The sequence below is a fragment of the Chenopodium quinoa genome, unplaced genomic scaffold (genome assembly GCF_001683475.1).
Source record: "Chenopodium quinoa cultivar QQ74 unplaced genomic scaffold, ASM168347v1, whole genome shotgun sequence".
NCBI lineage: Eukaryota > Viridiplantae > Streptophyta > Magnoliopsida > Caryophyllales > Amaranthaceae > Chenopodium > Chenopodium quinoa.
Genome location: NW_018745024.1, coordinates 8,286,244 through 8,299,261, shown reverse-complemented (window position 1 = coordinate 8,299,261; position 13,018 = coordinate 8,286,244). Strand labels below are relative to the sequence as shown.

Genomic DNA, 13,018 nt, shown 5'->3' with positions numbered 1-13,018 from the left:
TGAACCAAGCTTTTGGGTGGCCTACGAACGGAACCATCGGGCCAAAAGATAGGCTACCCTGTAGCTATAATGCGGGTGAGTTTTGGAGGAAAATCACTGGCCTCTTCAACTACAACCCTAGGAACGATAAGTCCACGGCCATCATCCACCCCGCCTTTAGGATGTCACAGCGCACCATAGCGAACACGAGGTTCGCTAGAGGTGATAGTTCGGGGGTAGTGTCCACTAGGGAGCTTCACTTCCTATGGCACTTGAGTGAGGGTAGCACGGCCTTAGATGTAGGGTCTTGGTTTGTAGACCACCTAGAAGATGTTGCCATCGGGTCCGGTAACATCACCATAGGTGGAATGATCACTATTATTGCTACTGCTCTTAACCTTGATTTTGCAGATCATGATGTTTGCCCAGGTGCGACGCAGATTGATACGCAGTCGCTGAGGACGATGAGGTGGATAGAGGACGTGGAAGGGCCGCACCCCAACTTGTGGCACGTGAGTGGGCGGTCCTACGCCTACCTCCCCGACCTGGAGCGGACCTTTATCTACGATGAGACCAACTGGGTCTTTGAGAGAGACCACCCTTGGGATCCCGGTGAAGACGAAGAAGAGGAGCAAGAGCAAGAAGAGCAACAGCAACCACCACCACAACAACAATTCCAACAACAACAACAATACGAGCACCAACAAGGGTACCAAGGTCAAGGCATGGGTGAGGGCAACCCACCCCTCACCTTCGAGTAACAAATGCAGATGATCAACGACGGGTTCAACCGGATGACCACCGAGTTCGAGACTATGAGAAAGTCTCACGAAGACATGAGGTCCTCGTACGACAACATGAGGACAAGCTTCGAGGGTCTTCGGTCGGAATTGGGTGAATTCCGAAATGTCTACCGGCATTGGTACCCCGGGGGCTCAAGCTCCCAAGGAGGCCCGAGCCAATGAGTTAGTCTCTTTATCCCCTTTCTTGTGCTTTAATTGTTTTAACATTGGGGACAATGTTTATGATAGCTTGGGGGGGAGTCTTCCTCTTTGGTTCTTATGTTGGTTCTTGTATGTGTTTGTTGGTAAATACTTTGCATGTTGCTTGTTCCTTCCCCTAACATCCAATCCCCTTAACATCCAAATTTGCTCCCTTTGAAATCCAACACCCTAAATCCAAATCTCTTAATGTGTGAATACTTCTCTTCTCTTCTCTTTTTATTTATTTAGATATATAGTTGTGTTTTAATTTTTTTTTTTATGCTTAGCTTAGTTTTCCTAACTTTCTATCTTTTCTTGCTTTCTAGTAACCTTAAACCCAAAAAAAAAAAAAAATGAAAAAACGAAAAAATTAGCCCTTGGATGAGACTCAAATGACGATGCTTATATGATTTGCTTGCTTGACTCTTGAGTGATGAGTAAAAGTTATTTTAGAAGGGTGTGTGCAAGAGTTGGGGTCATTTAGAGGCTCATTAATCTTGATTGCACTAGTGTATATGAAATGAAAACCGATGAATGCTCAATTGCACGTCTAGCATAGGATATTGTCAAATTTGCCCAAAGTAGGATATGTTTGAATCAAATTGCGGTCCCTTGTGCCCTTGGTGTGTCTCCCTTCCTCCCCAAAATGAAACTCTACTAGGGAATTAGTTCTGTGTGTATCTTGTGTAATAAGTGGCATAATAAGCCACATGTTTCGAATAAAAGAAATAGCCGCTCACAGTTAAAAGAGGCGAGGGCAATGAATGTAAAAAAAAAGAAAGGAAAAAAAAAGAAATAAATAGAAAAATAAGAGGAAGTCAAAAACTCCTCCAAATTCTCAAAAAAAAATTTCACTTTTTCTTTTCTAGAGGTCAATTTGTGGATGCCTCCCACACACTATCTATTGTGATGTTTCTTGTGTAAATTCCAGAATTAGAGCGTAGTTGAAAGGGCTTGGGAGTGCATTTTGGGAGGTGGACTTGCATTTTGAGATTTTATAACCGAAAGAGGGCTTTGCAACTTTGGAATATCTAGACGTGCTCTAATGAACTAGTAAAAGGTATAAGGAAGTATCCTAGTGCAACCTTGCTTAGTTTGCCTCTCTACCCCCAACTCATGTGCACATTTGTATGAATAGTAATTCTTGAAAGTTGCTCGCTTGTCTTGCTTGTGATTTATATCCCGATGAGTTGACTTGGGCAATAAAAACATTGGTTTGGTGTGTTTTGACCACTTTGATGATAACGATGTGTTATGATAGTTTGGTGTGGTTTATGTGAGTTGTAGGTTAAGCTCAAGGGAAACCCTCACGAAATAAAAACTCGTCCACTTAGGCGACTTAGGGGTTTAAATTGCTTTCACTTGTGCTAAAAGTGTTTATGGTTCTTGCCATGCGGATTTGTGTTTGTATTTTCTCTCCTTGGTTTGATCATTACTAAGTAATCTTCCTTCTTAGTTTGACATGTTTGTTTTGCTCGAGGACTAGTAAAAACTTAGCTTGGGGGGATTTGATAACTTGTTATTTGATATGATTTTAAGGTGATTTTGAACCTTGTTTACTTGATATATTAGCATTTTGGTTCACTTCTATCCTATTTTCGTTCAATTTTTGTATATCCCTTGCTTTACGGGTTGTTAGTGTTTTTGTTGAGTTTTTAGGTCCAAAGACGATCATTTGAAGCATATGGATGATAAACCGAGGTTAGAAGCCGTGACAAAGGAGCAAAACCGAAGAAAATGTGAAGAGAAGGGCCTAGAAGACCCTGCACGACCGTGCAGGAGTGTCCCAGAGAAACATGCTACTGCCTGATTTGTCACGGACGTGCAAGACTTCAGCACGTCCGTGCAAGTCAGCCAGCACGTCCGTGCAGAATATCCTGGGCAAATCAGTAGCAAACTGATTCTCCACCTCTGCTTCAGCACGGCCGTGCTTAGGGTAGCACATCCGTGCCACCCCTGGCACGTCCGTGCGCACCTGTAGTCGTGCCCGACTCTTGTTTTCTCCGTCCTTTTTATTTTGAGGGTCATATAAATACCCCCCTTTGCTCAATTGTACGGCATCCAAGTTTTTAGAGCTTTTCTCTTAGTTTGTAATTGTAGAAACCCAAATATTCTCAAATCATTAGTTAGATTATAATTATTATCTTGGAAATTTCATTCTCAATCATTGTAGAAGACAAGTTCCACCATTGTTATTCAAGTTCAAGCTTCTAGTAATGTTTTTCTCACTCTTCTTTTCCATTTCAATTGCTTTGATTGTTAATTTTCTTGTTTAATTCTTGTATGCTTAGATTGTTAATTAACTTAATCCTTAGTTGAATCTTGTTCATGAATTACTTGAAGTTTTTAATTTCTTTAATCTCCATGGATTGTGAGTAGTCTAATTTTCTAGGGTTTCGGTAAAACCCTTAATGTAGTCACTAATTATTTGTTGCATGTGCTAATTTGGTATTTGTTGGGGGTTAATTAGTTGAGCTTTAGTGGTTTAATTGCTTAGTTCTTGTATATGGCCATTGCTAGAACTATTATCCAAGCTTTCTTAATGAAAGATCGAGAAATGAACCTGAGTTAGCTCCCTTATGCTTGATTGACTTGAAATGCCATGAGAATAGGAATTTCTAGTCAAGGGAATGTTTATGTCATCGTGATTATGCTTTAACACTTGTTTTATGCTTTGTAACCATGAGAGTAGGTTGTATTCATGATTCAAGTAATCCCTCTAGCTTGAGAGAGTAGTTGGGTGCTTTAGATGATTTCCCCTATTTTACCCCTCATTTTACCTTGTTTATGCATGCTAATCGTGATATGTGATGAAGTTGAGTGGTATAACCCGAGCCCTAGAATCCTCTAAATATTGTTATTCTCCCCCTAGCTTTAGTTGACTTGAACTAGCACTTGTTACATAAAACCAAATCAATTTCGACTTCATTTAGCTTATTTATGCGGTAGTATTTCGGTGGTTGATTCAATGCCTCTCTTGGGTTCGACCCTTTCTTACCCTTTCTATTAGCTAGTGAGACCAAGATAGGACTTTATCTTTGGTAGGCTCGACAACGGCCTATCATATTTTAAGTTCCCTATGATCGGTTTCAACTTAAACATTGCACTTGTATCTATCAATGAAAGCATTCATAATAGACTCCCAACTAGAGGTTTTCTCTTTGTCAAGAGAAAAGTACCATTGTTGACTCACAGTTTCTAAAGATAAAGAAAACACAGAATGAAAAGCTTTCTTATCTATTCCCTTAATGTTCATTACAGCTTCAAATTCTCTTAAATGAAAATAAGGGTTATCCATTGGCTTGAATTTCGGGATTTCATTGGCATTGAACTTTTGCGGAAGAAGGTCTTTGTCCACCGAGACCCCTTGCGAGCTAATCCTCTGGAATCTATAGTCATTAGATAGTTTGCTCAAACTTTCCTGAATGAGCTCCATTTCTTGTTGTCTTGCAGGGTCATTAATTTGAAGAGTTAGACCCTTCAACATCTCAGCCAGGTTAGCCACCTGTCCCTTAACCTCATTGAGTTCTTCTTGACTTGACATTATCTTCTTATAAACCTTGCACATCTAGGGCGAAGGCAACTTCGAATTTGGCTAGATGTTTCTAAGTCTTGTGTATGCGGTATTGTGTTTACAAAAAGCTAGTTTAGAAAGAGAGAGAAAGAAAGCATGTATTGCTCAAGAGAGAATAGAGAGAATTGGGTGATTGTGAATTGATTGTTGATGAATAAAAACGGAGGTCCAGGACCCTATTTATAAGAAAAATAGTCCGGAAAAGCATAGAATTTTATAAGGAATAAAACTATACGTTGTCGCCAGAAATACACTCTATCACGAGGCGACAAGGTCTGTAGCCAGGCGACAGACTTGTCGTTTGGCGACAGCCGAGCTTTCACGCGCTTTCCACGCGGAATCTGATCTTTAACCAAATTAGATCTACGGAATCCGTACAGAAGCTGAAATTGTATAATTAAAATAATAATATAATAATAAAATAATAATATTTTATTCCAAATAAAAATCCATCTTAATATAATTATTAATCCTAACTCTATTATAATTTAAAAGAACCTTCTAGAGAATTCTAGAAAATTATAATTAATACTAATAATTTTAGGAATAATAATTAACATTGGGCCCTGCCGTATGTAACAAACCGGGTCCAGTTTAGTATTTTGGCCATAACTTCCTCAATATTCATCGAAATTGGGCTTATAATGTATCGTTGAAAAGGTCTTTGCGAGCCCCATCCAACTACACTATTATTGGACCCTTATTACAGACCAAACTAAACTAGATTGGATATTTTTAATAAAATAGAGTTGGTTTTCGAAAACAGAAAGAAGGATTTTAATAAAAAAAACTACCGCATCACTAGACTTTTCACACTTTCACCTCATTCGATTATGGTTCGACGTGAAAGGTTATTCATCACTGGGTTTGGTTTTGGGGAAACACAAATGGGTGTCTACACCACGCAACAAGATTGTCGTCTGGCGACAGACTTAATTTTCCGAATTCCTTCAGGATTCGAATTCTGGCGAAAATTTGTTTATAAATAGCCCCCAAATTTGACGGTTTCTGTATAATTCGAACAGATTAAAAATTAATTAAATTAACAATTAATCATGTCTTTAATTAAGAAAAGCTTTTGTGATTTCACACGTGAGTGGTGTCGTTCTTTAACCACTAAAGAGAGAAAAGAACTTGACTTTTTCCATATGGGGGGTATTTATGGCATAAAGGGGGTAGATCTTGACATAGACTTTATTCATACCGCCTTAGAATATTGGGATTCTAATACTCATTGTTTTAGATTAGGCTTTGATGAAATATGCCCTTTACCGGAAGAATTTGGTGCCATTCTAGGCTTTCCTTCATTAAATCTTGCGGTAATGCATAGGGTTAGCGAGTATTATTATAAAGATTATGAGAGTTTTCTTGATCTTAGGGGTAAAGATCTAAAAAACATAGTGCATGGTAACAATGTTGACTTAAAAGAATTTGCACGTTTTTACTTTGAAGGACCACACTCTAAATCTTTTCATGTTTATAGGAGAAGAGCTTTCCTCTATTGCATTCTTAGCCAATATCTTCTTACCAGTGGTAAAAATGATGAGGGCCAAGCAATTATAATATCTATAATAGAACAAATTGAATCATGGAGAAATCCAATGCCATTAATTGTTGGAGAGACTATGCTAAGTCTAAAAGAAATCCAAAAGCACCTCTTCGAGGCTCTCCAATTTTATTACAGGTAGAAAAATGTTAGTTTAGATGAACTACTACGTGAGGGGGGGTGAATAGTAGTAGGTTCCAATCGTGGAACTTAAGCTAAAATAAGCAATTAAAACAAAAAGAAAACATAAAGCACACAACAAGTTTTACGAGGAAACCATCCAGTGCCTAACTGGAAGTAAAACCTCGACCCTATTGGGACTTATAAATAAATTCCACTATAATAGGCAACTATCCTAGTACAACCTATTACACAGACCTTTGCTTTGCAAGTTCCACCACGGACACTTGGCTCTATGATAGGACACTTCCTACCAGACCTAAGACACTTCTCAGGACCCTTTTTCTCCCCTTTACCCAGGACACTTCCTAGGCGACCCAAGACACTTCTCAGGTTCCTTTCACTCACTGTGCACTCACAGCTACCACTCGAATTTTAGAGAATTCAAAATCATACACTTGTGTGAATTTAAGAGAATCCACAATCTCACCCCAAAACCAATTACAACTCAAAGACACACTCTAACACATAAATGGAAAGCTACACATGAAACCCGAAATCAAAATGATAAAGCTTAAACCTTTGGCAAACTTACTCTTAAGCACTAAGTTGTTTTCACGCTTAAAACTCTCATTTTGCTAAGCTGAAATACTTCTATATTTATAGGAGTTTCTCAGCTTCTCAAACTAGGGTTTTCGCAAACAAGATAGATCAAACAGAAATCTGATCTTATCTTCCTTAAAACCGAAATCAAACGGATTTAATTTCATTTTTATAAAAACCAAATTTTATCAAATTCGTTTTTGTTAAAAGATAGAATTTTATGAAAAAGATAAAACTAAGTTAAACCAGATTTTATAAGATAAAATCAATTAAGTACTTTTTCATAAAACTTATAATTATCTTTTACGAATTAATTTGTTTGCCAAGCTTTATTTGATTTCTAATAGGTTCCATGCATATCTATCATTTATATGTTTACATCATCCTACGAAAACAAACTTATCTTTTACACAACTATAAGTTATGAAGTTCATCTTCTTCGGTTGATATCTTGATTTTTGTGTTGATCCTTGATTGTTGAGGCTTGCCCCAGCATTACACCAGAACCAGGTCGTTACAACCCGTTTGAAGTTCCCGTTGAGAAACTTCGGGAAGTTCCATTGCTGGAACTCTTCTTATGTTATTTACTTGTCCTCATGGATCTTCTAAAGTTCCTTTGTTCCAGTTCCTACTTCAGCCCTCTACGCTTACTAAACCTGCCAACATCACAACACTAGAAAATCCTTATTAAAAGGAAATTGCTCAAGTCTTAAAATCATCATCAAAACCTCATAAGGGTCAACAATTTCCCCCCTTTTGATGATGACAAACTGAGCAAACTTCTGAGGATGATAAGTAAAGAAACAGAAGGTTAATTTTTCATTTTTCAATTTTTTCTTTTTTCATATAAGAAAAGCAAAGAAACAAAACAGAAATAAATAACATAATGAAAAGAAAATGAAAAACAAACAGAAAGCAAAGAAAAATTTAGAGAAGAGAACAACCTTTGTTACTTACTCAACTGGAATTAGAACAACTTCAGCTTTCAAGTTTGCTCCTGCTTTTCCCCCTTTTGGCATTATCAAAAACGTGACTTTTCAGAGTTTTATTCATCTACTCACAGCCCCACAGGCAATTCATCGAATGTGGGAAGCTGGAAGCAGCGCTGGCTAGCTCTCTTAAGCTAGTACTTTCACCTGTTTATTCTCAACAATGCATGCAAGTATAGACAAATTTCCATAGCATATAACAAAACCAACCATCCAGAGTACTTAAAAATATTACAGACCAAGTTCCAAAATATTCAAAAGCAAATAAATTTCAAAAACATCCATGAAAAACAGAGCATTGTTCCACAAACCAACAGGAAATATATTAAGCTAGGGAATGGCTAGGGTAAGCTGCAGAGGTGATCAAGCATCAAGCGCTTTCAAGATTTTCTCAAGATCTGCTTTGTTGTCATCTTGAGCTTTCTTCAGTTTTGCTTCCAGGCTTGAGATTGCTTTATGGAACTCCTTAGCCTGAGTGACATCAGTCCGTTCCATTGCCTTCATCTTCCCTGCCAAATCAAGGAGCTGTCCTTCAACCTACATAAGTCTATTAGATAAATCAGCTACTTGCTCATCAACTCCTCCTTCACCTTCGCTTAACTCCAGAGGATCAACAACACTTGTCTTAGCCTGAGTTCCAACAGAGAGCCTTCTGCTCTTCCTAACAGGAACTCTCAGCTGTGAATCCTCTTCCTTCTCCTTTTTCTTCTGAGCAACCTCATATCTCACACACTTCCCCCTCACTACAGCAAGACTCAACCCTCTCAGAGTGGTTTCATTTATCACATTTTCTCCTTTCTCCCTCATATGCCCATAAAAATCTCTCAATTGCACACCTAAATTTTCAAACACAGAAGCAAGAATCGCAGCATATCCAACCTTTATTTCCTTTTCTATGCAATGCTCTAAGTGTTGGATCATAAGTGCTGGGAAATTGATTTTAATTTTCTTAGACATGCAAAAGATTAGGGCCATATCTAAATAGCACAATTCATTTTTCTTTTGTGTCCTTGGAACCAAGGACTTCTTCACCAAATTAAACAATAATTTGTGCAATGGAGAGAGATCATTGTGATTCATTACACTAACACCCTTTTTACCACCCAAATAGTTTATGATTTCAGTTTTAGTGTGCCCTGCCACTTTTACAGTCACAACCCCTTTCATATAGACATCAAATCCCTCACATGGAACTTGCAGAATAGACCCTAGTCTAGCAGCATCAAACTCAACATCAACACCATTAACTTTGCTATAACACACACCATCTTCAAATTCACATTCCTTACAGAATTCATCTATAGCCAACGGATACAAGTAATTTTTTGCTTTAACAGTAAACATAACATCCCAACCCTGGAACTTTAGCAGATCTAGAAATTCGAAATTCACCTTACTACACCATGCATCATCAATTCTATAGCCTACAACATACCTTTCAGCTTGTTTTCCCAGTGCTTTCTCATCTTCTTCCCCCTCAGAATTTTCCTTACCTTCTTCAGGCCCCTCGTCTTTCGCCATCATATCGATTTCAAGAATTTGAACTTCCAGCGATTTTCCCGATTTTTCGGCTTTCCTCTTCTTCCATAAGCCAATTCGATCAAGGACGGAGGGTAAACTTCCAGTAGAGGAAGTTGCAGTTTCTTCAAGGGCTTTCGGCTTGGTATTTTTAGGTTCTGAGGTGGTTTGGAGTAGCACTAAAGGAATTTCTTGGTTAATGGGTTGTGGGCTAGGTGTTTTTGAAGGTGATCGCTCTTCTTGGTTCTTAGGGTTTTCTTCGGCCATGGTTGATTGTGGTTTAGCTGTAGAAATTTTGTGGTTGAGAGAGTTCAAGGGTTTTAAATTGATGTGACTGTGAGTTAGTGGAGTTGGTTGGGTAGTATTTATAAGGGGGGTAAATATTTGAAGCGGTGTAAAGAAGTTGAAGAGATAGGTTTAGGAACAATGAATTTTATCTGATTTTTGAAAATCAATCTGGATGGAACTTTTAAAATTCAAAAATTTATCTTTCCACACTTTATTTAATAAAAGATTATTCCAGAAGATAAATCTTCTTGAAAAGAAAAATAGAATTTTCGAAAAATAAGATTTAAGGAACATGTCACATACATGTCTACATTGCTTTGAATAATATGTACAGTTTTAAATATGTGTTAATTGCACTAACCTCCAAGAATTTACCAACGGTGACATTCCCGTTATGTTTATCACACCAAGTTTGTGATAGATGTTTTATTCTTCTAATTGATCTTGTTACTTGACAATGCCATATCTAGGAACTTCAGTTGCAATCAATTCAGCTTGATCATCCCAAGTTCCAGTCTCATGTTCTCAAAGCGTTCTCTGCTCAAAGGCTTAGTTAGAATATCAGCAATTTGATTATCAGTAGGACAGAATTCCAACTTAATATAGCCTTTTTCCACATTATCTTTTAAGAAGTGGTGTCTAATATGGATATGCTTAACCTTAGAATTTTACACTGGATCTTTAGATATACAGATAGCACTAGTATTATCACAATAAATTGGAACACATTCAAATTTTAAACCAAAATCACATATTTGTTGTTTTATCCACAGCATTTGTGAGCAACAAGCTGCAGCAGCTACATATTCAGCTTCCGCTGTGGACAAAGCAACTGTATTCTGTTTCTTGGAACCCCAAGAAACTAAGCATGGTCCAAGAAATTGAGTCATACCTGATGTGCTCTTTCTGTTCACTAAATCACCTGCATAGTCAGCATCTGTGTATCCAACTAAATCAATTGATTCATTCCTTGGATAGTAGAGACATAAATCATCAGTTCCTTTAAGGTACCTAAGTATCCTTTTAACTGCCTTGAGATGAGATTCCTTTGGATTCGCTTGGAACCTTGCACATAAGCCTACACTAAACGATATATCAGATCTACTAGCAGTTAGATATAATAAGGAACCTATCATACCTCTATACATCTTCTGATCTATGCAAGTTCCAGCTAAGTCTTCATCCAGTCTGGTGTTAGTTCCCATAGGTGTTCTTATAGTTTTGGAACTTTCCATCTTATATTTCTTTATGAGTTCCTTCACATATTTTTTTTGATGAATCATTATTCCTTTCTCAGTTTGCTTAATTTTCAATCCAAGAAGGAAGTTTAACTCACCCATCATGCTCATCTCGAACTCACCACTCATAAGGTCAGCAAAATACTTCACCAAAATTTCGTTAGTTGCACCAAAAATAATATCATCTACATATATTTGCACAACTAAAATATCAGTTCCTTTAGATTTCAAAAATAAAGTTTTGTCTATTTTACCTCTTTTAAAATCATTATCTAACAGGAACTTGGACAACCTCTCATACCATGCCCTTGGTGCTTGTTTCAGCCCATAGAGAGCTTTATCAAGTTTATAGACATGATTTGAGAAATCAGGATCTTCAAATCCAGGAGGTTGTTCCACATAGACGTCCTCTTTTAATAGACCATTTAGAAATGCACATTTGACATCCATCTGAAACAACTTAATTTCCATAAAAGCTGCAAAAGCAATAAGAATGCGTATAGCTTCTAACCTGGCAACTGGAGCAGATGTCTCATCAAAGTCTATGCCTTCTTGTTGATTGTACCCCTTGACAACCAGTCTAGCCTTGTTTCTTACTATGATTCCATGTTCATCAAGCTTGTTTCTGAACACCCACTTTAGACCTATGACTTTCTAATGTTCCGGTCTAGGAACTAGGTGCCACACTTTGTTTCGCTCGAATTCTCCTAGTTCAGCTTGCATGGCTATGATCCAATCTGTATCTTGTAAGGCTTCATCACAGTTCTTTGGTTCCAAAGAAGATAGGAACGAGAAAAATGCACAGAAGTTCCTTAGTTGTGACCTGGTCTAAGTTCCTTTGGTTATATCACTCATAACCATATCCACTGGATGAGACTTTTGATGTTTCCAACGTTTAGGGGTAAAGTCTTTGATTGGATACAACTTTTCAGGTTCAGCATCACTGTTTCCTGTCTCTTGATTCAGTGGTTCCTGATTCTCAGGTTCTGGATTCTCAGGCTCAGGATGTTCCTCTTGTGGAACTTCTGTTTCAGTTGCAGTTAGGTTTTCAGCTCCTGGATTCTCGTTTTGCTGCTTCATGGATATTGTTGATTCCTCATCAGGGTCATGTCTTCTTACTAACCCTATCTCGAAATCATCATCATCATCCTGTACATCAATCACAAAATCAGTTTCATCAAAAATTATATGTACAGACTCTTCAACACACATTGTTCTTTTATTATAAACTCTGTAAGCTTTACTATTTGAGGCATATCCTAAGAATACAGCCTCATCACTTCTTTCATCAACTTTCCCAAGTTTCTCTTTCCATTATTGTGTACAAAGCACCTGCAACCAAAAGATCTAAGATAAGAAATATTTGGTTTTCTTCCTTTAATTAGTTCATAAGGTGTTTTGTTGGTTATTGCCCTAATAGAAATTCTATTCAATATGTAACATGTTGTGTTCACTGCTTCTGCACAGAAGTTCCTAGGCAGTCCACTGGAAATTAGCATAGTTCTTGCCATGTCTTCCAAGCTTCTGTTTTTCCATTCAACTACTCCATTTTGTTGTGGAGTCCTGGGAGCAGAGAAGTTGTGGTCCATCCCATTTTCATCACAAAACTCATCAAATTTTGAGTTTTCAAACTCAATTCCATGATCTGACCTTAGGTGAATCAATTGATGACCTGTTCTTCTCTGTTCTTTCTTTACAAAGGCAACAAAGTGATCAAACGTATCATCCTTGCTTACAAGAAAGAAAACCCAGATATATCTGGAAAAATCATCTACAATAACCATCACATACCTTTTTCCACTCCTGCTTGTATCCTCACAGGACCACACAAATCCATATGGATAAGTTCCAATGGTTTTGTGGTGCTTACCATATTCATAGATTTGAAAGATATTCGTGTCTGCTTACCTCTTACACATGCACTGCAGACTTTATCTTTTAGGAACTTGATGGATGGAAGCCCTTCCACAAGTTCTTTTGATCTAAGTTTATCAAGCAGAGAAAAACTAGCATGGCCAAATCGTTTGTGCCATAATAAGGGATCATTCTCAATGACACTAAGACAAGTCAAACTACTACTTGGAACTTCATTGAGATCCACAATATATGTGTATCTTTTCTGGGTCCTTCAAGAATGATATTGTTAGTATCATTGTTAATGATTCTACAAAGATTAGAAG

General features: G+C 37.6%; 1 protein-coding gene across 1 annotated transcript; it reads right to left on the bottom strand.

Moving 5' to 3' along the window:
* Positions 1–8,157: 8,157 nt before the first annotated feature.
* On the bottom strand, positions 8,158–9,579 carry LOC110708895. The gene is made up of 2 exons (XM_021887118.1): positions 8,385–9,579; positions 8,158–8,303 (listed from the first exon to the last, which is right to left on the bottom strand). The coding sequence occupies exons 1-2, from the start codon at positions 9,577–9,579 to the stop codon at positions 8,158–8,160; spliced, it is 1,341 nt and encodes a 446-aa protein (XP_021742810.1).
* Positions 9,580–13,018: the final 3,439 nt, after the last annotated feature.

What these genes read in the sequence shown, in the direction of transcription:
- LOC110708895 (XM_021887118.1), bottom strand. Translation starts at nt 9,579, where the DNA reads ATGGCCGAAGAAAACCCTAAGAACCAAGAAGAGCGATCACCTTCAAAA. An exon ending in TCCTCTGGAGTTAAGCGAAG is followed by an intron (nt 8,304 to 8,384) that starts GTGAAGGAGGAG and finishes TTGATTTGGCAG; the next exon opens with GGAAGATGAAGGCAATGGAA.